The sequence below is a fragment of the Paroedura picta genome, chromosome 9 (genome assembly GCF_049243985.1).
Source record: "Paroedura picta isolate Pp20150507F chromosome 9, Ppicta_v3.0, whole genome shotgun sequence".
NCBI lineage: Eukaryota > Metazoa > Chordata > Lepidosauria > Squamata > Gekkonidae > Paroedura > Paroedura picta.
The window spans coordinates 8,680,937-8,703,057 of NC_135377.1; the positions used below are offsets into that span (position 1 = coordinate 8,680,937).

The 22,121-nt window shown below is 43.8% G+C and overlaps 1 protein-coding gene across 4 annotated transcripts in view; it reads left to right on the forward strand.

Moving 5' to 3' along the window:
- Nucleotides 1-22,121, forward strand: part of ASAP1 (ArfGAP with SH3 domain, ankyrin repeat and PH domain 1) — a 130,887-nt gene that overhangs the window by 93,298 nt on the left and 15,468 nt on the right. For 3 of the 4 annotated variants that reach the window (XM_077351493.1, XM_077351495.1, XM_077351496.1), the window contains 11 exons: nt 1,268-1,337; nt 7,682-7,726; nt 9,662-9,749; nt 10,616-10,664; nt 15,792-15,955; nt 16,514-16,647; nt 16,971-17,062; nt 18,492-18,678; nt 18,926-19,011; nt 20,148-20,263; nt 21,219-21,286. In XM_077351493.1, the coding sequence (XP_077207608.1) occupies nt 1,268-1,337; nt 7,682-7,726; nt 9,662-9,749; nt 10,616-10,664; nt 15,792-15,955; nt 16,514-16,647; nt 16,971-17,062; nt 18,492-18,678; nt 18,926-19,011; nt 20,148-20,263; nt 21,219-21,286 (1,099 nt within the window). The remainder of the gene's footprint in view (nt 1-1,267; nt 1,338-7,681; nt 7,727-9,661; nt 9,750-10,615; nt 10,665-15,791; nt 15,956-16,513; nt 16,648-16,970; nt 17,063-18,491; nt 18,679-18,925; nt 19,012-20,147; nt 20,264-21,218; nt 21,287-22,121) is intronic. The other variant, XM_077351494.1, reaches the window with a different exon arrangement.

The following is a 22,121-nucleotide window of genomic DNA, read 5'->3' on the forward strand; positions in this document are numbered from 1 at the left end:
AATCCAGTAGCACCCTAGGGACCGACAGCCTTTCGAGGGGATGAGCTTTCACGAATCAGAAGCTCATTGCACCAGATACCTCAGTACAATTACACAGAAAACAAACATAACCAAGCCAAAAACAACAGGAAGGCAAACCAATATTTGTGTAATCAGTGTATTTTTAGAATTTATACCAGGTTTGAGCCGATTCCCGCCAACTTCATGTTCCTGAAGTTCCATTCACTCTCACTAGCTTCCAACTAATTATGTGAAAATTAGAACAGCAGAGCCTGTGGATAAAAGGGGATGCTGGTACAGCTCCCCATTTTCTATGTGTCTGCAAATGTCAGGGTACTTTAAATTTAGCAGGGTGTACTTCAGTGAATCTCAGCTATGGGAATAGTATGGATATAGAGAACTACAAAAAGCTGTTTTTGCTGGAATACAAAACAACTTCAAAATGCTGTTTGGCAGGCAGTAAAACAATTTTAAAGGAGCTGTTTTTTGTACTGCAAGGTACAGGTATACATTATCTAGGATACCCTAACATTAGGGTTGTAAAAATGCACAGGAAGAATAGGACACACACACACACACACCCCAGCATATAAACCCACCCTCAAAACACTCATCAATCAGGTGTTGATTAGGAAAAAAAATCAGGAAGAGGTATCCATTTCATTCGTTCGTTCATTCATTCATTCATTCATTCATTCATTCATTTATTTATTTATTTATTGCAATTGTATACCACCCTCCCCTAAAGCTCAGGGTGGTCCACATAGAACATGACAGGAACAATACATCAAGCTTGGAGATTATAACATATGAAGGTAACAGTAATAATAACAACAACGACAACAACAAACAGAGGAGATAACATTTTAACAGGGTAAACAGTCCCATGGTTGGTCACATCCATTGCATGGGTTCAAAGAGGGAGGTTCGGGGCCCAGAAAATGCTGTTTAGTTTCGGTCAACCTCAAACAAATGCCTGGCAGAAGAGCTCCCATTTGCAGGCCCTGTGGAACTCTTTTTAGTTCTGTTAGGGCCCTAATCTCCTCTGGGAGCTCATTCCACCAGGTAGGGGCCAGGAAAACCCATCCTAGTAAAAAAAAAAAATCATGATTGACCCTGATTAATGCCAACAAGCATAAATGTGCACTGTTTGTTTAGAACCTGTCATAGAACTCATGTGTTTAATTTGTTCAGAGGAGATGAACAAACATGACTCTTAACTGTGACTTATAGAATATGGCTTATTGTCCCTTTATCTAATGTTTAGGATAAGAAAAGTATGGCAAAGAAGACAATGCACTGTCAAAAATGGAATTATGACCATATCTCATGCGACCGTAAGTAGTCCTTATATCCAAGTTGTTCCCATATATATAATGAGATGAATATACTGCATTGGCATGTTTCTCTCAACTGAAATCAGTATTATTTTGAAGTGTTGACTGGCACTTCCAGTGACTTAAGATTTTCACTGCAAGGTAATGGGGCACTGTGCGAAGAGACAGAATGACTGGTATTTGCGTTCTTTGCCATTTGCATGGCTAAAACCCCTGTGCCCTCCATTCATCCGGATATAAAATGTGCCAGCCTCTCGCTTGGAATAATAGATGGCTTTTTAGTATACTTGAATAAAATCTAAATCTGCCGAAGGATATATATTGGAAGGGAGGGGTACTGATTTTTTGGAGAAATAGTATCAGCTTGAGTTATATGTTGCTCATTGATCCTTCAGTGCAGAAGTTAAAATTGTATACTCAAGAGTAACATCTCTAACCCTCATTAAGGGTAAAAGCCTTAGCTGTTATTCTTCACATTCTTTTTCTGGGGTTGAGAATTTGTTTTTCCTTAGTACTCTTTCTGCCTTGCCCATATAATCAAAAGAGGCAAAGAAATCAGCAGCATTTTATTTATTTTAGATACGTACAATCAACTTTTCTCCTTAATAGCAGTGGTCCCCAACCTTTCTGAGGTTAAAAACCCCGACATGTCAAAACTCCAAAATACAATTCCTGCACTGTAAAATTCTGACCCTGGAAAAATTCCATCCTGTCAAAGAATCTCAAATACTCTAAAGCAGAGGTAGTCAACCTGTGGTCCTCCAGAAGTCCATGGACTACAATTCCCATGAGCCCCTGCCAGCAAATGCTGGCAGGGGCTCATGGGAATTGTAGTCCATGGACCTCTGGAGGACCACAGGTTGTCTACCCCTGCTCTAAAGTGCTCAGTTTTGCAATTTCATCTGGATGCTGAAAGAGGTGGAGGGTTTGTTACATTTGGGGGCAAGCTTGTCTCAGGACAACACGTGCTGGGATTGTTCCCACTTGTCTAGAGTAAAGGATGGAGAGCAGAGATGGCTCGGGGGAGCGGGCTGGCCAATCAGGTTTCGATAACAAACAGAAGGCAAGAATGATTTCCTAGGCTCTACAGTCGAATAAGGACCTTCTGAACAAGTCCAGCCCTCGTCTGCCACTAATCTCTTCCTCCCTAAATATGGACTGTGAACTAAGAGTTATTGGCCTTTCCATAACTACAAGGTATTATAAAATAATCTGCTTAATCTATATTGTTTTAAAACTTAACTGCCCTTAGACTCAGATCCCTTGATCTGTGGCCACTTTGGGTGGCTATTTAAGAAGGTATGCTGCATCTGCTGGGCTGTTCAGGCAATTTGGTAAAGCCTAAAACAATAGAGACTGAACTGTGTGTGCATCTGCTCATTCTCATATGATCGTCACATTTTTATCGCCTAAGTCCCCCCCCTGCCTTTCTCCGTGGAGTTCAGGGGCATATCCATAAGGTTCCTCTTCCCCGTTTTATATTTACAACAACCCTAAGAGGTATTCAAGGCTGGATGAATGAATGACCCAGCAGGTTTAATGGCAGAGTCAGGATGTGAACCCAGGTTTCCCAGATGCTAGTGCCACTCTTTAAAAATATTTTCTATATAAATGTTGTGGGGGGTTTTGGAGGATTTGGATCCATATGTGTTCCTTTAAATTATCTACCTACTGGGGGGGGGGGGGTTGGAGCACAAGAAGTTGGCCTCTGGGGAATAAAGTTCTAGAAATGGGCTGTCTTGAAGTGATAAGACAATGAGCCCCGTCCCCAGGTACCCTTCCAGCGAGAAAGGTGTTCTGTTCTTCTCCATTATCATTTCGGTCACCCTTTTACTGTTCAAGGTATTTCTCGCTCAGATCTTACAGTAAGGCAGCACCAAAGATGATGTAGTTTGAGGAGAAAGGGATCTGTTACAGAAAGAACAGCCTCTAGGGATACTGCAAAGACCTAGAGATGAAGAAGTGAGAAGATAGTGCCAACAGCAGGGGAAGCTGTAGAAGTGACGGAAAACAAGATCAGAGGACATAAATAAATCTATAAACACTTAGATTTACAGGAAACATAGGATTGTAGTCATACAGTAAGTGAACAAGTACAGTGACGTAGTTTCACAAGTCTGGCAGTTCACATTCATCATAAATATGCAGAGATGTTGGCAAATAAAGTCTGCAAATGAAAGAAACCACCATGTAAAAGGTTTGGAATGCTCCTTACATCTCGCTCACATGTAACCTTCAAAAGTATCATTGTTTTATCTCTAAGAATCCTTTCCAGGACTATAATGTATTTGGTTTCCCGTACACCCAATGCCCTGCAGAGTAATTTGTTTCTTTAACTTGTTCTTAAATGAGTTCTGATCACTGTACCAAAGAAATGTCAGATGTCAGCATTTGTTTCCCAAACATGTTTGTGGCTTAAGGAAAGCAAAAACACACAGGAAAAAAAAAAGCAGTCATGTTGTTCATACAGCTTGCTTGATTCTGAAGATCAAGAGGTTGTACATTTCACAGACCATGGTTTTCTTTTCCTGACCATTTAGTTGGATAGTTTGAGTTTATTTTTAAAGTACATAATAGGCATTGAACATCATGAGAAATACTTTTTTTTTTTTTTGGTTTTGCTTTCACCAGAGGTCGATGGAAGTCTGCTTGAGAGCAGTGTTTCATATTAACTAGGTAAAAGCTTTGTTTGCTGGGTAACTTTTTAGATGAATCATCCTTTGCCATCCTCTTTTTGTTCCTTTTTGAATAGAGAAAACCATAAGTGGTCTTAGGAATCAGAATATTTGTTCAGAAGTAATATGGACTTTCAGGCCAGTCACAGTTCTCTCAGAACTTTCTCAGCCGCACTTGCCTCACAAGGTGCCTGTCATGGGCAGTGGAAGGAGAGGTGATTGTAAGCCTTTTTGAGACTCCTTAGGGTGGAGAAAAGTGGGGTATAAAAACAGCTCTTCTCTCACAGTGTCAGAGAGCCACTTTGGTGTAGGGGTTAAGAGTGGCGAGCCGAGCTTGATTCCCCGCTCCTCCACATGCAGCCAGGTGGGTGACCTTGGGCTTGCCACAGCCCTGATAGTGCTGTTCTGACCAAGCTGTTCTGTCAGAGCTCTCTCAGCCTCACCTCCCTCACAGGGTGTCTGTTGTGGGGAGAGAAAGGGAAAGCAATTGTAAGCCACTTTGAGACTCCTTCTGGTAGAGGAAAGTGGCACATAAAAATCAACTCAAACTCAAATCTTTCAGGCTCTTGCATGCCATGATTCTATGATCTTAGGGTTGGGCTAAAGATCTGCTTGTGGAATGAAGCTCATTGAATGGGACTTTCTTGTCATTGTCATCCCTGCACACACACACACACCTCCACTTTCCAACATTGAGTTCCCGAAAATTCTGTTTCTGAGAATCAGGAACCCTCATGCAGGAACACAAAGTGAAGCTTTGCAATGGGAGGCAGGATCTGAGCCGCAATTGCCACCTGCACCTCCTTGAGCAGAATCATAGAATCATAGAGTTGGAAGGGGCCATACAGGCCATCTAGTCCAACCCCCTGCTCAACGCAGGATCAGCCCTAAGCATCCTAAAGCATCCAAGAAAAGTGAATCATAGAATCATAGAGTTGGAAGGGGCCACACAGGCCATCTAGTCCAACCCCCTGCTCAACGCAGGATCAGCCCTAAGCATCCTAAAGCATCCAAGAAAAGTCATAATACCAGCAGACAGCCTGTTTGAAATGCAGTCCCATGTCTGAAAAGCATTCACAGAGTTCACACCTTGAATTTCTACGCTGGGAGATTTTATTCCCAGAGTCATCTCCAAAATAGACATAAATTTTGTGACTCCTATGGATGCCGTGTAATAATTGAGAGATGTTGCTGGACTCTGAGGTTGCTGCATGAATTAGGGTGCAACATGGCCTGAAACATCACAATAGGTTCTGCTTCCTTGCACCTGCGTGTTTGCGCGGCACCCGGGCGTTGGCTCTCCCCTCACCCCCAGAGGCAGTCCCTGACCTCAGAAAGGCTGGGGACCACTACCTTAAAGTGAGAAGATGGAAGAGCTGTGCCAACAAGGGTCCTTGGTTGTTTTGTCAGTAAAGAGTGGCACGCGATCCGTGCTTCTCTTCCCCTCCTCGCGTGTGAAGTGTCACTTAGACCCAGGCTGCTCTCTGAGACTCCCTACTGCTCTCTGTGCAAACGGTATGAATGTTAATATCACATCCCCTTCCGCCTTACGTAACTACTTGACTTTCATGAGTCAAATTGAAATGTAAAAAGAAACGCAAAAAAAAAGAGATGTTAAATCTGATGAAATCTGGCAGGTGTAGAGGCTGGAAGGAGAATTTAAAAAATTGTATCAGGGCCGGCTTTTTAAGGGATGTAAAAATAGCAAATGGTCATTTAAATGTCAAGGAAGGGAAATGTCATTCTTTCACCATGCAGAGGCTTTTTTTTTTTGTTCCCTTCGGTGTTTAAGCTTTTAATGCATACTGCAAAAGTGGTTTTGAGGCTTATAAACCAAACAACTCACAATGCACATGTTTTTGGCATTAGTCTCATCTCTGCCTCCTTGTTCTCTCCAGCACAACTCAACGTTTTTGACCTGTTTTGAGCAGTCTCCCTTGAGTACATGAGCAGCCACCGTGGTATTTGGACTGCTTGCAAATGTTTATGAAATGAATGTTGCGGCTCCAAACGAGCAGAGACCAAATTGGTCCCGCCAATGCCGGCTGAATTTTGTTTTCACTCGATGAGATTCTGTGTTCATTCGTGCTCAGCACGGAGCAACAACATCTCTGCTTCACAGCTGACTCTTGCAATGACATGTAGGCTTCGGTTTATTTAAAAGAAAAACATACCCCATTAAAATCCCTACGTCTGAAACCAGCAGCCTCTGTCAGAGCATCCAGATAGCAAAATCCCTCTTACCACCCACAGTCAACCACCGGGGGGGTTCTCTCGAAGATATAGTGTAGCCTAAGGGGGACCCATTGATCTTAAGAACCTGGCCTCAACCAAAGACCCCAACCAGCTCCAAACGCTGCAAGAGGGAAGGGGCAAACAACTCTCCCCCCCCCCAATAGCTTTTTCTTCTGGCAAAAATAACACCAAATGGAAGGATGGAGATGATCCTTTCCCCTTGCAGCATTTGGAGCTGTACAGGGCAGCAAATATATTTTTAAAAGTTAGTCCCTCCTCTGATGTTTAACAAAAATTCAAGTCGGGAGCCTCTGAGAGTACATAGACGGTTTTTCTTTTACTTTAGAGCAGGGGTAGTCAACCTGGGGTCCTCCAGATGTTTGTGGACTACAATTCCCAGGAGCCCCTGCCAGCGTTTGCAGGGGCTCATGGGAATTGTAGTACGTGGGCATCTGGAGGACCACAGGTTGACTACCCTTGCTTTAGAGCAATGTCATGGGATTGCTAATTGAATTGGAGGAGCTGTGTTGGAAGATCAGGTGTTTTAACTTTTTCTCTCATGACATTCCCCTGACCTAAATTGCTCCCTCAGCCACCCAAGGTCAAGGGCTGTCCAGGAGCGGGCATGGGGGGTTCCCACGCGTTCTGTACAATTGAGTTTGGGTTGACTATATGAGCTACCGAGGAAGGCAGCAGTTCCAACAGTGTGCAGCCGTTGCTGGTTTTGTGGTTTAACCTTGTAGCAGCCACTTTTAATAGAATCATAGAATCATTGAATCATAGAGTTGGAAGGGGCCATACAGGCCATCGAGTCCAACCCCCTGCTCAACGCAGGATCAGCCCTAAGCATCCTAAAGCATCCAAGAAAAGTGTGTCTCCAACCTTTGCTTGAAGACTGCCAGTGAGGGGGAGCTCACCACCTCCTTAGGCAGCCTATTCCACTGCTGAACTACTCTGACTGTGAAAGAGGGAATAGTCTGCAGGGAGGTTGACACGTTTTATCATTTTGTAATGATACAGTTCCTGAAATTGCCTGGTTGATGGCCCGGTCTTTTAGCTGTTGAGAGAAGGTGGTTGGTTGGATTCCGTTGGCCAGACACCTCTGTTCAGTGTCTGCTGTCGTAAAGAGAAGAGAAGATTCACGTAGGAGTGGAATGCAAATGAGCAGCTTCCCTCTTCACAAAAGTGAACCGATTGCGGTTTTCATAACTCTCAACTCTTCTGGGGAAAGGGAAAGAGCTCTTTTTGCAAGCAGGTGTGTGTGGCTCTGCTGTGCACTTAATAGATAAAATAGCGAATGAGAAGTCAGCATGGATTTGCAAATACTTTATTATTCCGCACAGCTTTGATTTCCTCTCTGGCACAGTTTTATGCAGTGTAATATTGTGACGTCATAAACCGATTTGACCCCGTCTAACACAACCTTTCCTTTAGCCCCCAGAAGTATTGGAGAAAAAAAGATTTGTAAAAATGCCTCAGGTTAGTTTTGTATGTGGTGTTTTAAGTGTGGCAACTCCAGTGTCAGTCTCTGTCGGTGCGCATCTGTTTATTTCTCTTTTCTTTGGACTTGTCTAGCAGCTGGCAATGGACTCAATTATCTGTACAGGCTGTCTTCTGATAACCATACCAAGGAGCATTGGGACATATATTGCCTGCAGCCTGGTGACCTGCTCGAACCTTATGCATGAGGATGCTCCAGGCCTGGCACAAGCTGTATGCTCAGCTAGCCCAAGTGGGCATACAGCTTGCTGCAAGGAGTTGGGCATTCATGCATAGAAAGCGGTCTTCGGGTGCAGCTTGATTTTCTTTTTGCTGACGTCTGTAACTTGCATAAAGCAGATTGCACGAGGGAAGTTGTTTCTCTGCAAGCAAAAATCTGTTTCTACATGCAGAAGCTGTACTTTGGTTCTTTGCCCATTAAGTCAGTTCAAAACAAGGGTTTTATACTAAAGAGATACTACAATCTGTACTGAACCTGGACATCCCTTTAGACAGAATATGCTGCTGTAATCACACCTTGATTTTAAGGACCATAAATATATGTTATTGAAGTCTCTGGTTACTTCAAGCGTGCATATTTAGGATGCCGGATTTAGGCAAATCCAGCTCAGGGAAGCTGGGTTTCCAGAAGTCTGTCCTAGATGGGACACAAACAAATGCTTCCTTCCACACTAATAGATGAAGAAACTGGCAGTGTCTTTTTATTTTTAAAGATATCCATTGCAAACAAGCATTTTTGGGAGGGGAACAGATTTCCGCTTTGAAATAGCTGAAGGTGAACAAACCGATCCATATTTCAAAGTTTATTGAATGTGATGGGGGAAATAAAACTAGTGGATTTAATGGGCTTTGTATTATATTAAAGGAAGAACAGAACTCTGATCTTTTCACCCCATGCATTTTTGGAGTGATACCCAGAAACATATTTGTTTTGCTTGTAAAAAGAACATGGGTAAAAGCATCTGTACTTGTAGAGAGTCTGTCCTGATTTGGCCCTGGAGATACAAAATTCTGAACTTGACTTTCTCATATGAGACTGCAGATAAGAACATCAGTTATTGTATGTTAGACACATCATTGAGCAATTAGAAATGCATAGATCGTGCACATTTGGGATCGATGTTGCCAGATTCTTTCAGGAGAGCTTGGGAGAGGCGGAGTAGACGGTCGAGTGAGCTTCTTCAAGGGAAAGTGTGAAGTCAGAGAACAGGATGACATCAAGCTGTCTCTGATCCCTGAACCTTTAGCAGACATTGCCCCCTTGTGTTCAAGCTGTCAGTTTCTCAGCCAACAAAATTTATTTAATTTTGGATATAAACTTTCATAGGCATGCACACTTCATCACACTTTCTCACACACTAAAATTATTAGTGAACAAAAGTGCAGTTGTTTTACTTCATAATAAAGGACATCCAAATTTGGGATCTGTAAAGAAATGTTGGAGAGGAGAAACATCTCATACTCCAGATATTCCTCTTCACAAATTATAAGTTCTCAAAAGTCTAAAGCAGGCAATATTCTGCCAACACCTATTTAATTAACTCTTTGTCTTCAATGTTCTGTGATCCCTGGAACATATTGAGTCCTCCTGAGCTTTTATTTTTGCTTAATTCCTCCCCTCCCCCCCTCCCTGCTGCCTGTTGATTAATTTACAAATTAACATTTCTTGGGATTCCAAGGGACTAACCCTGAGTATGTAAAACTTCCTGCCTTATCTGTGGGTCATGTGGTCATGTTGCTTCTATTATTCGGTTAGGGAACTGGTCACCTTACTATTAGGAGTGGTGGCCACATCAGCTTGCAGGTAAATTGTTTCATGTAACCGGAAAGAAAAAACTGCAATAGTAGAAGAAAACAGTCACCTGTTATATATTGCCAGAGTGCTATGAGTAACAATAATTTTCCTTTTTTCAGTCAAACCGGCCACCTGCTAAACTGAATCTACTCACTTGCCAAGTTAAAACAAATGCTGAAGACAAGAAATCATTTGACCTGGTCTCACGTATGTTGTATTTTAAAATCAGTTAGCATTTTACTGAACGTAGTCATCGAATCGGTCTTCCAAAGGTTATTACGAAGTGGGCGTTAAGACCTTGAATGCTAGTGCCAACAGCTGGTGTACAAAATAAATCACGTATTTTCTTTGTGATGATCCCCAGCTAAATATGTTTACAAGCAACTTCGGTCGCTAACATTCTTGAAGCAATTAAAACGTTTCCTGCTGAAAATAGCGATTGGGTGGCTTCACTGATTCATTTCAACATATGTCCACAAGTATTCATTCATTCATCCATCCATTCATTTATTTAGATTTCTATACCGCCTATTTCTTTGCAGCTCTGGGCGGATTACACTGAACATTCTATAACGTACGTGGAACATTATACAGATTGTAAGATCAAAACAACTTTCATAAAGCATCAAAGATTACAAAACCATATAATATAAACAACAATTAACAGTAACATTGGAAGGTTAATTCAGTCATGGGCAGGCGTCTGGGGGGACCAGCAGGTGTTGTAAGTCAGTCAGCCTCAAGCGAATGCCTGGTGGAAGAGCTCCCTCTTGCAGGCCCTGTGGAACTGTGGAAGTTCAGGCAGGGCCCTGATCTCTTTGGGGAGCTCGTTCCACCAGGTGGGGGCCGGGACCAAGAAGGCCGACGTGCTTCTCTGGGGCCAGTGATCCACAGCCACTTGGAGGTGGCGGAGCGTAAGACTCTTTTGGGGGTATAGGCAGGGAGGCAGTCTCTCAAATATACTGTTAGTAAGTTAGTAAGTAGGTTGAATAATCAAAGTTTTGAGATCTGTAAAACCACTTAATATAGAAATATATGTTTGGTATTTTGATGATTGTGTGCTTGTGTTCCAGATAACAGAACGTACCACTTTCAGGCAGAAGATGAACAAGAATACGTTGCGTAAGTGTATTTAATATGGTCCTGAAAGTAGAATGAGGATATCGTCTTTCTTCTTGGGAGTAGAACTGCTTAGTGAGTTGTGTGGGAGAAAAGCACTCATTTCAATGCCAGACCGTTTCGGCATTGGAGGCTTTGCGCCGGGCTGCAGGCTGGAGTTTGTTTTGGGGCAGGTTGACCCGCCTCTTCCTGCTCCCACATAGGGGAGTAATTGGCCCGGTGTGCCTTCTCCGCCCCAGGGTTGAGCTTCCACATGAGAGCCAGGGCAGCAAAGTTCCGAGTATGGAAATGGTCCCAGTGTTTTTGACTGCATGTAGATCTGTTGGTTTACCTGTTTTCTTACCCTGTTGTAGCCTCCCATTCCACTTGCAGTGCTGCCAGTCTTCAGTAGTCTTTTCAGAGTTTTGGAGGACTGTCACCAGAAGAAGGAGAGCACTGGAAAGTGACAGACCAACCGTCTTGCTTTGCAGTATGCTTGATTTTGATGTCAGACCAGTGGTCTATCTAGAGCCAATTCCGCATGGCAGCAGCCACACTGGGCTACAACCAGTGCGGTGCTGCAAAGCATTATTCTCTGCAGCTTTCTGCGTCCCCATGGGGGACACATTTCAGCGCTGAATCTGCTCCAGCACTGAAATGTATCCTCCCGGGAAACACAGTGGCGGTGGATAGATTCCGCCATGCAGGGGGGGTCTACTGGGGAGGGGGGTTGCAGAAAGGTGGGATTGCATGGAATGCAATCCCACTTTCCACCAAAAAAAAAAAATGCCCCTGCACCCACTGCAAAGCTGACCGTGGCATTCCCCCCTTTCAGGGCTCTCTCAGTCTCACCTCCCTCACAGAGTGTCTGTTGTGGGGAGAGGAAGAGAAGACATTTTTAACCTGCTTTGAGATATATATAAATCAACTCTTCTTCTTCTGATATATTAATCAGTGTATGGTTTTTGCTGTTGTGGGGAAGCATTCATCTGAAGCCAGAGGTCACAATAGATTTTATTATGTACTTTGCCCTTCAGAATTTAGTACTGGCTACCCAGATTTTGGATGAGAAGGATCCTGTTAATCGTACAGCTGAATGCTTGACCTCCCCCCCCACACACAAAAAAAAACCTGTTTCTGAGTCGTACCAAGTTCTTCTCCTTATACTAGTCAATCAGCAATGTGTTATATAAAACATGAATCATGGAGCTCAAACATACTTGCAGTAGATCTTTTTTATTTTTTCTTGTTAAATAGACTAAAATCATGTTCTTTCTTGGCCTAATGTGAAATGAGTCATGCCTCTTCTTGTGATTTGTAGGCATAATTTGATCAGCGGTTCAGTTCTGGCAGGATAATTTTTGCCCACTTATTGAAGTTGATTTGATTGATTTGATTGATTAATTGATAGGCTGCTCCTCTCCAAGAGTGGCTCAATCATTAATATTAAATATTAATCATTGAATATTTTGCAGAATGTATAGTCTGCCTTTCTGCCATCACAAGGGCCACAGAGTCGGCTCACAAATTACAGAATAATTTACAGAACAAATTACAGAATAAAGAAGAAAATTGCATTTTAAAGCAATTAAAAGTTAATCACCCACAAAAATGATCCTTAAAACAATTTTAAAAAGAGCGAAAATACATATGACTAAATAAAAACAGCAATTAGTTCATGGTTCAGGAAGGATGGGTCACTAAAGGAGCGCCAAACAAAACCAAAAAAAATCTTCAGACATTGGCAGAAGATGGCACAGTAGGAGACAAATGTATCTCCTTGGGGAGAGAGTTCCACAGCTTTAATGCCATGACCGACAAGGCCTTCTCCTTAGTCACCACCTGCTTAACTTCAGAATAAATGTTTACCCAAAGCAGGGCCCCTAAGGTGGCAGTAGCGGTAGGCCAGGTTTCTAAGAGCATAGGTGGGTGTTCAGGGATGTTAGTCCCAAACCATACATAGCTCTGAAGATCAACCCCAGCACCTTCAGGTGTGTCCGGAAATAAATTGGAAGCCAGAGTCACTGACCACCCTTGTGCTAGAATCTTCCCAAGCAAATACCTAGAGAATCAGCGTGACATTGTCACAACTGGCTACTGCTTCTTCCTTTGCCTTTACTCTTCTCTCTTATAGTTCTTCATAATAATAGGACATAAAAATAGGTCTTCATACGGTGGGATGCCTTGGGTGGTTTCCTCTCCATGTCCCTTTGCTCCGAAGGTAAAACCGGTCTTGAAAGAACAGTTTTGTCCCTTCTAAACAGTTCACCGCCATACAGAGAGCAGGAGGCTGCAATAATTTACCTTGCCTGCAGTAAGCTTGGCCATCCTTTGCTCCCAGGCAGGTGTGAGCGGTCTTAAAGGTAAAGGTAAAGGTATCCCCTGTGCAAGCACCGAGTCATGTCTGACCCTTGGGGTGACGCCCTGCAGCGTTTTCATGGCAGACTCAATACGGGGTGGTTTGCCAATGCCTTCCCCAGCAAGCTGGGTACTCATTTTACCGACCTCGGAAGGATGGAAGGCTGAGTCAACCTTGAGCCGGCTGCTGGGATTGAACTCCCAGCCTCTTGGGCAGAGCTTTCAGACGGCTGCCTTATCACTCTGCGCCACAAGAGACTCTTTCTTACACGTTATGACCGTGCTAAACAGAAGGCCTTATCTGCTTGCCCCAGCTCCTGGCTACTGAACAAACATGGATAGATGTGGGAGCTTCTGAGCACTTTATGCATTTCTCACACCGCTCGGGAGTAGCATAGCCTTGTGGTGGAGGCAGGGAGTGGCAGTTCCTTCTCCCGTTAGCTGCAGCACGAGGAAACTCAGTAATGCTGTTCGGCTTCAGTGGCTAGGAAACCTTTTGCTGCTTAGAGCATTGTTTAATGCTGTCAGATGCTAAATTGGATTCCTTAAGCTTGCGAATAGAACTGTGATGCTGGCTATAAATTAATGAAAGCTAATGACACTTTTCCCATCGTAGAAATTTGAACAAGCATTACAAATTGTGGCAGCGCTGTTCGTTCAAATGCATTTTTGTTTCAAGCAATTACTTACAGATTAATCTTATAGCATCTTGTATCTCTATGAGACGTTGTTAATTTGGTTTGCTGTGTACTTGATATATTGGCTGGCAACAAACGGCTCTATCGCCGTTCTAAACAGGTCAGGATCGGCCTCATAAAGTGATGCACTAGCTGAAGTGTAGGGATTAAAATAAAATATACGTTTGCTTGGCTGACTCATCAGATTCTTAGTAATAAATCTTAATCACATTTGCAGATGCTGTTTTAAGGATCAAGTCTCAGTCTTCTGCGTACAAAGTGGGCAAACGCTCATCTAGTCAGAAGATGCCGTCTGCTGTTTGATTATTTCTAAGGAAATAGTCTAAAAGAAAATTTCAGTTTTAGGATTTGAGCTCAAATTCAAAAGGATATTTTCTTACGAGTCCCACTGTGCCTGTGAAAGCTTGTTTACCAGTTTCCTTCCGAAGGCTTTCTCTGTCTGTCTAACACCCAACAAATGTGACCTTTTTAGAAGAAGAAGATTACTGAAGAAGAGTTGGTTCTTATATGCCGGTTTTCCCTACGCGAAGGAGGCTCAAAGCGGCTTACAGTTGCCTTCCCATTCCTCTCCCCACAACAGACACCCTGTGGGGTGGGTGAGGCTGAGAGAGCCCTGATATTACTGAAGAAGAAGAAGAGTTGGTTCTTATATGCCGCTTTTCCCTACCCGAAGGAGGCTCAAAGCGGCTTACAGTTGCCTTCCCATTCCTCTCCCCACAACAGACACTCTGTGAGGTGGGTGCTGAGAGAGCCCTGATATCACTGCCCGGTCAGAACAGTTTTATCAGTGCTGTGACCAGCCCAAGGTCACCCAGCTGGCTGCATGTGGGGGAGCGCAGAATCGAAACTGGCATGCCAGATTAGAAATCCGCACTCCTAACCACTACACCAAACTGGCTTTACTGCTTTTTGCAGTATTTCAGTAATGTGGGTAGGCATGTTTCCTCGCCCTTCTTACCTAGCCACAGGACCTCCATCTTCAAAGGGTGGAACTTCAGACAACTCTGCTTGAGCCGTCTCACTGCTGCTTCCAGGCAGCTGGCTAATACTTCAGGGGGAGAATCAGGGTAGCCATCCATCAGGAGGAAGAGCTGGGTATCATCAGCATATTGATGACATCCCAGTCCAAACGTGTGTGCCAGTTGGGCAAGAGGGCACATAAAGATGTTGAATAAAATTAGAGAGAGAATGGCTCCCTGAGGGACTCCACAAGCAAGTTGGTGGTGTCTCGATGATCTCTCTCCAATAGCTACTCTCTGTCTACGATCCTGGAGAAAAGAGATCAGCCACTGAAGGGCTGTCCCTCATACTCCAGCATCAGTGAGGCTGATCAGGGGATCTGATAACCATCTTCAAGTATTTAAAAGGGTGCCATATAGAGGATGGAGCAGAGTTGTTCTCTCTGGCCCCGGAGGGACAGACCAGAACTGATGGGATGAAATTAACTCAAAAGAAATTCCATCTAAACACCCAGAAGAAGTTCTTGACAATTAGAGCGATTCCTCAGTGGAACAGGCTTCCTCGGGAGGTGGTGGGTTCTCCATCTTTGGACACTTTTAAACAGAGGCTGGATAGCCATCTGATGGAGAGGCTGATTCTGTGAAGACTCAAGGAGGTGGCAGGTGACAGTGGATGAGCGACAGGGTTGTGAGTGTCCTGCATAGTGCATGGAGTTGGACTAGACGACCCAGGAGGTCCTTTCCAACTCTATGATTCTATGGTGAGCCTACAGCCATGGTGGATTCCACTGGTACAGGGGGAACTGGTGTAGGAGATGTAAAAGAGAGAAGGGCATGGAAAACAGGGCAGGGAAGGAGGGAGGCCCACAGTTGTCCTTCATTCCCCCTGGCCTCACCCACAAGTACCACTTTGCAGGTCCTGTGGGATTTGACTCTTGTCACCTCTCTTGAGGACGTCTGTGAAGCTGTAAAACGGGTATCATTTTCAGGCCTTTTAAGTTCATTGTTCCACGTCTTTATTATCAGCAGACCCCCTCTTATCCTGCTGCAGCTCCCTCCGACCGACCCTTGTCTTTCCTAGACTGCAGTATTGGGGACATAACCGTGCATCTAAAACCTTTGTATTTTTATACCAGATGGGTATCCGTATTGACCAACAGCAAAGAAGAAGCTTTAAGCATGGCTTTACGCGGAGAGGAAAGTGTGGGCGAGAATAGTTTAAAGGACCTTACAAAAGCAATTATCGATGACATACAAAGACTACCTGGAAATGACAGTTGCTGTGATTGTGGATCATCAGGTATTTACGTACATTCGGTGTCTTTTAGGGCAGGGGTAGTCAACCTGTGGTCCTGTAGATGTTCATGGAATACAATTCCCATGAGCCCCTGCCAGCAAATGCTGGCAGGGGCTCATGGGAATTGTAGTCCATGGACATCTGGAGGACCACAGGTTGACTACCCCTGTTTTAGGGGACACCATTGCCAAGAGTTTTCACATAGATTCCGTATAATAGAATGCCTTACTCGGACTGGGGGAGTGTAGGTTCAAATCCCCATTCTGCCATGAAGTTTAACAGAAATGAACATGTAAATCTGCCTTTTAATGAATCAGACCATTGGAGAACTTGGGTTAGTCCCTCTCTGTGAGCCTATTCTACCTCACAGGGTTGTTTTGAGGTTAAAATGGCAGAGTGGCAAACCAGATATTCTACTCTGAGCTTGCTGGGAGAAGGGCAGGATAAAATTAGATCGGTGGTATCAATAGTTATTTTGGCACGACGAAATAGCCACCCGAGCAATTCTTTTAAAATAGCACATTCTTTTTTATCCTCTGCTTTTTTTCCCTCCCTCTTCAGATCCAACATGGCTTTCAACTAACTTGGGCATTTTAACCTGTATAGAGTGTTCTGGAATTCACAGAGAAATGGGTGTTCGTATTTCTCGAATCCAGTCTTTAGAGCTAGACAAATTTGGAACATCTGAACTTTTGGTAAGCAATACTTTAAAAATGGCTATATTTAGAACACTTAAGTTCTGTCTGTTACCACCAATGGTAATAATAGTGTCTTTTTTTCCAGTATCAATTTGCGTGCTTTTTAAAAGGATCTTGATTCCACGGTAGTCTTAATGTGAAGTTATTAGCAACATTACATTGCATTTCTTAAGAAAAGGGTGTTTCACGTGTCTCTTACAGTTCTGTGGGTTGCCCAGTATCATAAGACGTTAAACAGGCATTAAGTTTCAGAATGCGGCTTTTAAAATCCTATACCAAAAGAAAGCTCCTAATGACACCACCTTTTGTCTCTTTCACAGCTGGCTAAGAATATAGGAAACTTTAGTTTTAATTTAATTATGGAGTCGAATCTACCAATTCCTTCTCCAAAACCTACTCCATCAAGTAACATGTAAGTAACGAGATCAACATTATTAAGTAAAACCTTTGTTACTCATCAGTCATGGGGGGGGGGTGTTACCTGCTAATCAGGTGTTCTGGATACTTGACAAGAAGAAGAAGAACAACATGCTGATGAAGACTAAATAAAGCAGTCTTTATTGAAGCTCCAGTGTACTATCAGGAACTATGGAGTCGAAACAAACCCCGATACTATGCTCGTTTTCGAAGAAGAGCTCTTCATCAGTGGCTCTGTGTAAATATAATAACATTATCAATGAAATACAAAACAAATATGTCTTCCTGTATAATAAGAAAGAAATACCAAACCACACAAACTCAGCATACCTTAATATAATGTATATGCTCAGCCTGTTGTACTCAAGGGAATTTTCAGGCAGTTTTTCTAGTAAATGTACTTCTGGCAGGCTATTTTGACCGGCCGGTGACCGGCTGAAATTTTGGCCGACTGGTAACCTAGCGGAAACGAACGGATATTGTTTCCAAATATTCATCCCAGGCAAACTAGGCTTGTGGGCTAACATTTTTACTAGCTGACTAAACATTCCAGTAGCCTATGTTTTCTGCATCTTGTCTCATGGTGTGAAAATATTATCGCCATCTGTGCATGTCTTCTTATGTGCCAAGCCCTGCTTCTGACTACCGCATTGCTTAAATTCAAAGGAACACCTTCTGCTTTGAATTCCAAAGAAATTCTGTGGGCTTCTGTTGCCTCCGGCCACCACTTAACCCGCTTCTGACTTGTTTGTGGCCCTCACGCTTCCAGAGTATATCTGTTTTAATGCCTGTCTTCCGCCATCCTTTGACCCCTCCCTTCTGGCATTTCCGCATGGCATGCAGGCAATTCGAGGCCCCTTTCCTAAGGCAAGACCTCTGGGCCAGCCACATTTTCTGTATTGCTTGGATATGAGAAATGTTGCTTAGGATAGCGGTCCCCAACCTTTCTCAGGTCAGGGACCGCCTCCGGAGTGAGGGAAGAGCCGACGGCCTGGGTGTTGCAAAAACGTGCATGCGCAATTGCCGCGCATGCGTGTTTTCGCCACCAGGTGGCGCTAACGTGCATGCATGGCAAATGCACATGCACGTTTTTGCCACTAGGGGGAGCTAACGTGCATGCGTGGCAACAGCGCGCATGCGCGTTTGCATCACCACCATGCCGGCGGCTGCACCTGCCTCTTCCCTTCTTTCTTGCTGCCGGCGGGGGAAGGCAGGCGTGGCTGGCGGCGGCCCGGTACCGTGGCCTTTGCGGCCTGCCACCGGGCCGCGGACCGGGGGTTGATGACCCCTGGCTTAGGGCACTATGTCTAGCCACCTGGTCAAGGTTTGGTTCATTCCTCTATGGGTTTGGATATATACTTAAAAAAAAATGAAATCAATACTTATCTTCCTTTCTCATTTCTCATATATTTCTCATTTTTCAGGCTTGCACGGAAAGGATTCATCAACGCTAAGTATATTGACCACAGGTTCTGCAGAAGGACCTGTGCAACTGCAGCAGCTAAATTAAATGAACTGTTTGAGGCTATTAAGTCCAGGGATTTACTCGCCGTACTACAAGTCTTCGCAGAAGGTGTAGAGCTAATGGAGCCGCTGCTGGAGCCTGGACAGGTAAATAATCTTAAAAAGCAAAGCTATTTAGAGAACGATGCATCAGAACAATGTAGCGACGTGGTTCATCTCAAGATGGGTTATTGTCCATAAATAATTTACATTAGGAAAGCTGGTGTGCTGGCTTCTTGGATTTATAAAAATTGGGATGTGGGTGAGTGAGAATAATTCTGTTAATATCTTTAATCTGTTCTTTCTGAAACAGCAGTTGTTTGTATCGACTAACTTAGGCTCATCTTGTTTCTAGGAACCAGGTGAAACTGCCCTTCATGTAGCAGTCCGCTTAGCTGACCAGGCCTCACTCCATGTGGTCGACTTCCTTGTACAAAACTGGTAAAGATGATTTGTGTATATTCTATTTTGGAACTGCAGAGCCTGTTTGGTGATGTAAGACACACTATCTAATCTCTCTCGGAACGAACTTAAATATGAGAGAAGCTTTGCTAGATCATATAAGCCTTTCATTGGCTACTAGCCATGGTGACTGTGGGGGAATCGACACATTCAGAGACACCTAGAGCCAGGAGGCAATATCAGGGGAAGGCCTTGATCTCTCTGCCTTGTCATTGATCCTCCAGAGGAATTGGAGTGAGACAGGAAGTGAGAGCCACTGAGTGAGACAGGATGCTGGACTAGATTGACCAGTGGTCTGATCCAGCAGGGCTCTTCTGATGTTCTTAGGAAGACCTCGGCCTCCATGCCCTGTTGTTGACCCTTCCTAAGAACTGGTTGGCCACTGTGTGAGACAGGATGCTGGACTCAATGGACCCCTGGTCTGATCCAGCAGGGCTCTTCTGATGTTCTAATGAAGACCTTGGTCTCGATGTCCTGTTATTGGCCCTCTGGAGGAATTGGTTGGCCACTGTGTGAGACAGGGTGCTGGACTAGATGGACCACTGGTCTGATCCAGCAGGGCTCTTCTGATGTTCTTAGGAAGACCTCGGCCTCTGTGCCCTGTTGTTGACCCTCCCGAAGAACTGGTTGGCCACTGTGTGAGACAGGATGCTGTCTCTAGGCCTCTAGGCCTGTTGTTGGGCCTCCAGGAGAACTGGTTGGTCACTCTGAGGTAGGGTGGTATAGAAATTGAAGGATGGATGGATGGATGGATGGATGAATGTCTCACTCTGATGGTCATAAAAGCTACTGCTATTGCCTTGCTACCTGACCATCCATGCATTTTATCCAGCCTTTCCCCGAAGGCTCAAAGCGGGTAACAACATACGCAATACACAATATTAAAATTTTACAATCTAAATAAAAAGCTCAGTTTAAATCATCAAAATACAAATGCCTAAAAATACATAATAGGATCAAAGCCACAGTACTGCTGGTGTCTTTTCTTCTCAAGGAGAGAGAGACGGAAACACTATAAATATAATTCACCAGGTGGCATTTCAGGTGGATCAACCAATGCAGAGATGAATTATCTGTCATGGCGGACTAATACTGTTTTTCCGTTCTGATTCTAGTGGTAACTTGGATAAACAGACAGTGTTGGGAAATACTGTTCTGCACTACTGCAGTATCTATAATCAGCCTGAATGTTTGAAGCTGCTTTTGAAGGGCAAGCCAAGTATTGATATAGGTGAGCAAATCGGCTTCAATGGGATGTTTTTGGGTTTTTTTAATGCAATACAGGACGTTTCTTAAAGGGATATTGACTTTCAGTGGGTACTGTAGATCAGGGGTAGTCAACCTGTGGTCCTCCAGATGTCCATGGACTACAATTCCCATGAGCCCCTGCCAGCGTTTGCTGGCAGGGGCTCATGGGAATTGTAGTCCATGGACATCTGGAGGACCACAGGTTGACTACCCCTGCTGTAGAGCTCATTGCAGAAGCGTATTGCCGTGTCATCAAAAAAAAACAAACATTTTCAGCTTGGATCACAAGCTTGAAGCACTTAAAAATCTTTCTCGGGTAATTAATAAATACCTTCTTCCTTTGGGCAAATCTCTTGGTGATCTCTGATCTCCATTTTTTCATATTTAAAATTCAGCTTTGATGATACAGAGCCACTAGTTTGTCTTTGATGTTAGTTTGTTAAAACGATCCCCATTTTACTCTCACTTTCCCAGGAAGAGAAAATTCAGGGCAGCCTCTGCAAGGTCGATTTTATTAGTACGTGTTTTTTTTTTTAAGGGATTTAAATTGTCCCCCTGAAAATCCATACCTTTGCAGATTTGCACACAGAGGAACGGTCAGCAGTACCTCAGGAGTTTCCTTTTTTCATTCTATAAACTGGCCATCCCAAAGGAGCGTTCTTTGTCTCTTTGAAACCATCATTTTTAATTGTGGTAATTTCACAACATTTGCATTCCTCTTGTCGATCGGTAGTTTCTATTTCTGAATACCTTGGAGCTGCAAAGAATCAGATAATACAGCCAAATTATTCTTGGGAAACATTTTTGGGCCTGTGGTTAACTATAGTTGGACCTTCCTTTCATCTTATTCCTTTCCGTTAGCTTTTCAGACTATTGCATTCCGTTAGCATTCTGCGGCACAGTTTGAATAACCGTTTTAACTTATTTAAATGTACTAGTAAACCAAACTGGTGAGACACCCCTGGATGTGGCGAAGCAGCTGAAAGCAACGAGGTGTGAAGACTTGGTAAGAAAAAAAAAAACAGCATTGTACTTCTTTGTTATCTGTGCTGGGTGATTCATCTTACGGTTCTTGTGTTTTCAGATGTCGGATTTTCTGGCTGGCTTTATTTCAGTGGCGCAGTCCATTTGATTTATGACTGGCTTGGACATGCTGTAGTGTGTGTCATTTTTATTTTTGATTTTGTATTTCTTTTTTGTCGACGTTGGAAGCTGCCTTATGAATCCACGTGGGCTTAGAGAGCAGGATATCAGTTGATTCTGGATACCCAAGTCAATTGCAGACAGGATGCTGTTGGGAGGTTGTGTGCTCCCCTACTTCCCACAGCATTGTGGCACTCTCGTGTGCCCTCTGCGTTTCCTTCAGTTTTCTTGGAAGCTTTCCCAGACCTGCCTTGCTGCAGTGTTTTAAGAAAAGCTGGGGTGACTACCGTATGGGCAGTCTTCATATCGGTGCCGTTTCTTCTGCCCCAGGCCCCGAGGCAGCCATTTTAGAAGAGAAGATTTTTAAAAGGAAGCCTTTTTAAAATGGTCAGTTCACCTATTGCTATCGCTGTCTGCTAGTTCCTCTGAACTGCCGGTATTGCGAAAAAGAACCCATTCCCTTGTGGCGATAATGCCTTTCCACTTATATCTCCACAACAAAAGAGGCTGCAGAGCTCTTTGCTTAAATCCTGGGTGGGAAATTGGAGGGCCTAGCAAAAAAAAAATCATTAGAATGATATCTCACTTGCCGGTGTAAAAGAAAGAAAACAAGAAGACCTCGGTGACGTGGGGCATCTGCTGTGGGAGGGCTGGGGCAGGAACATATGAGGAATCAGCCACCTGGGAGCTCCATTTCC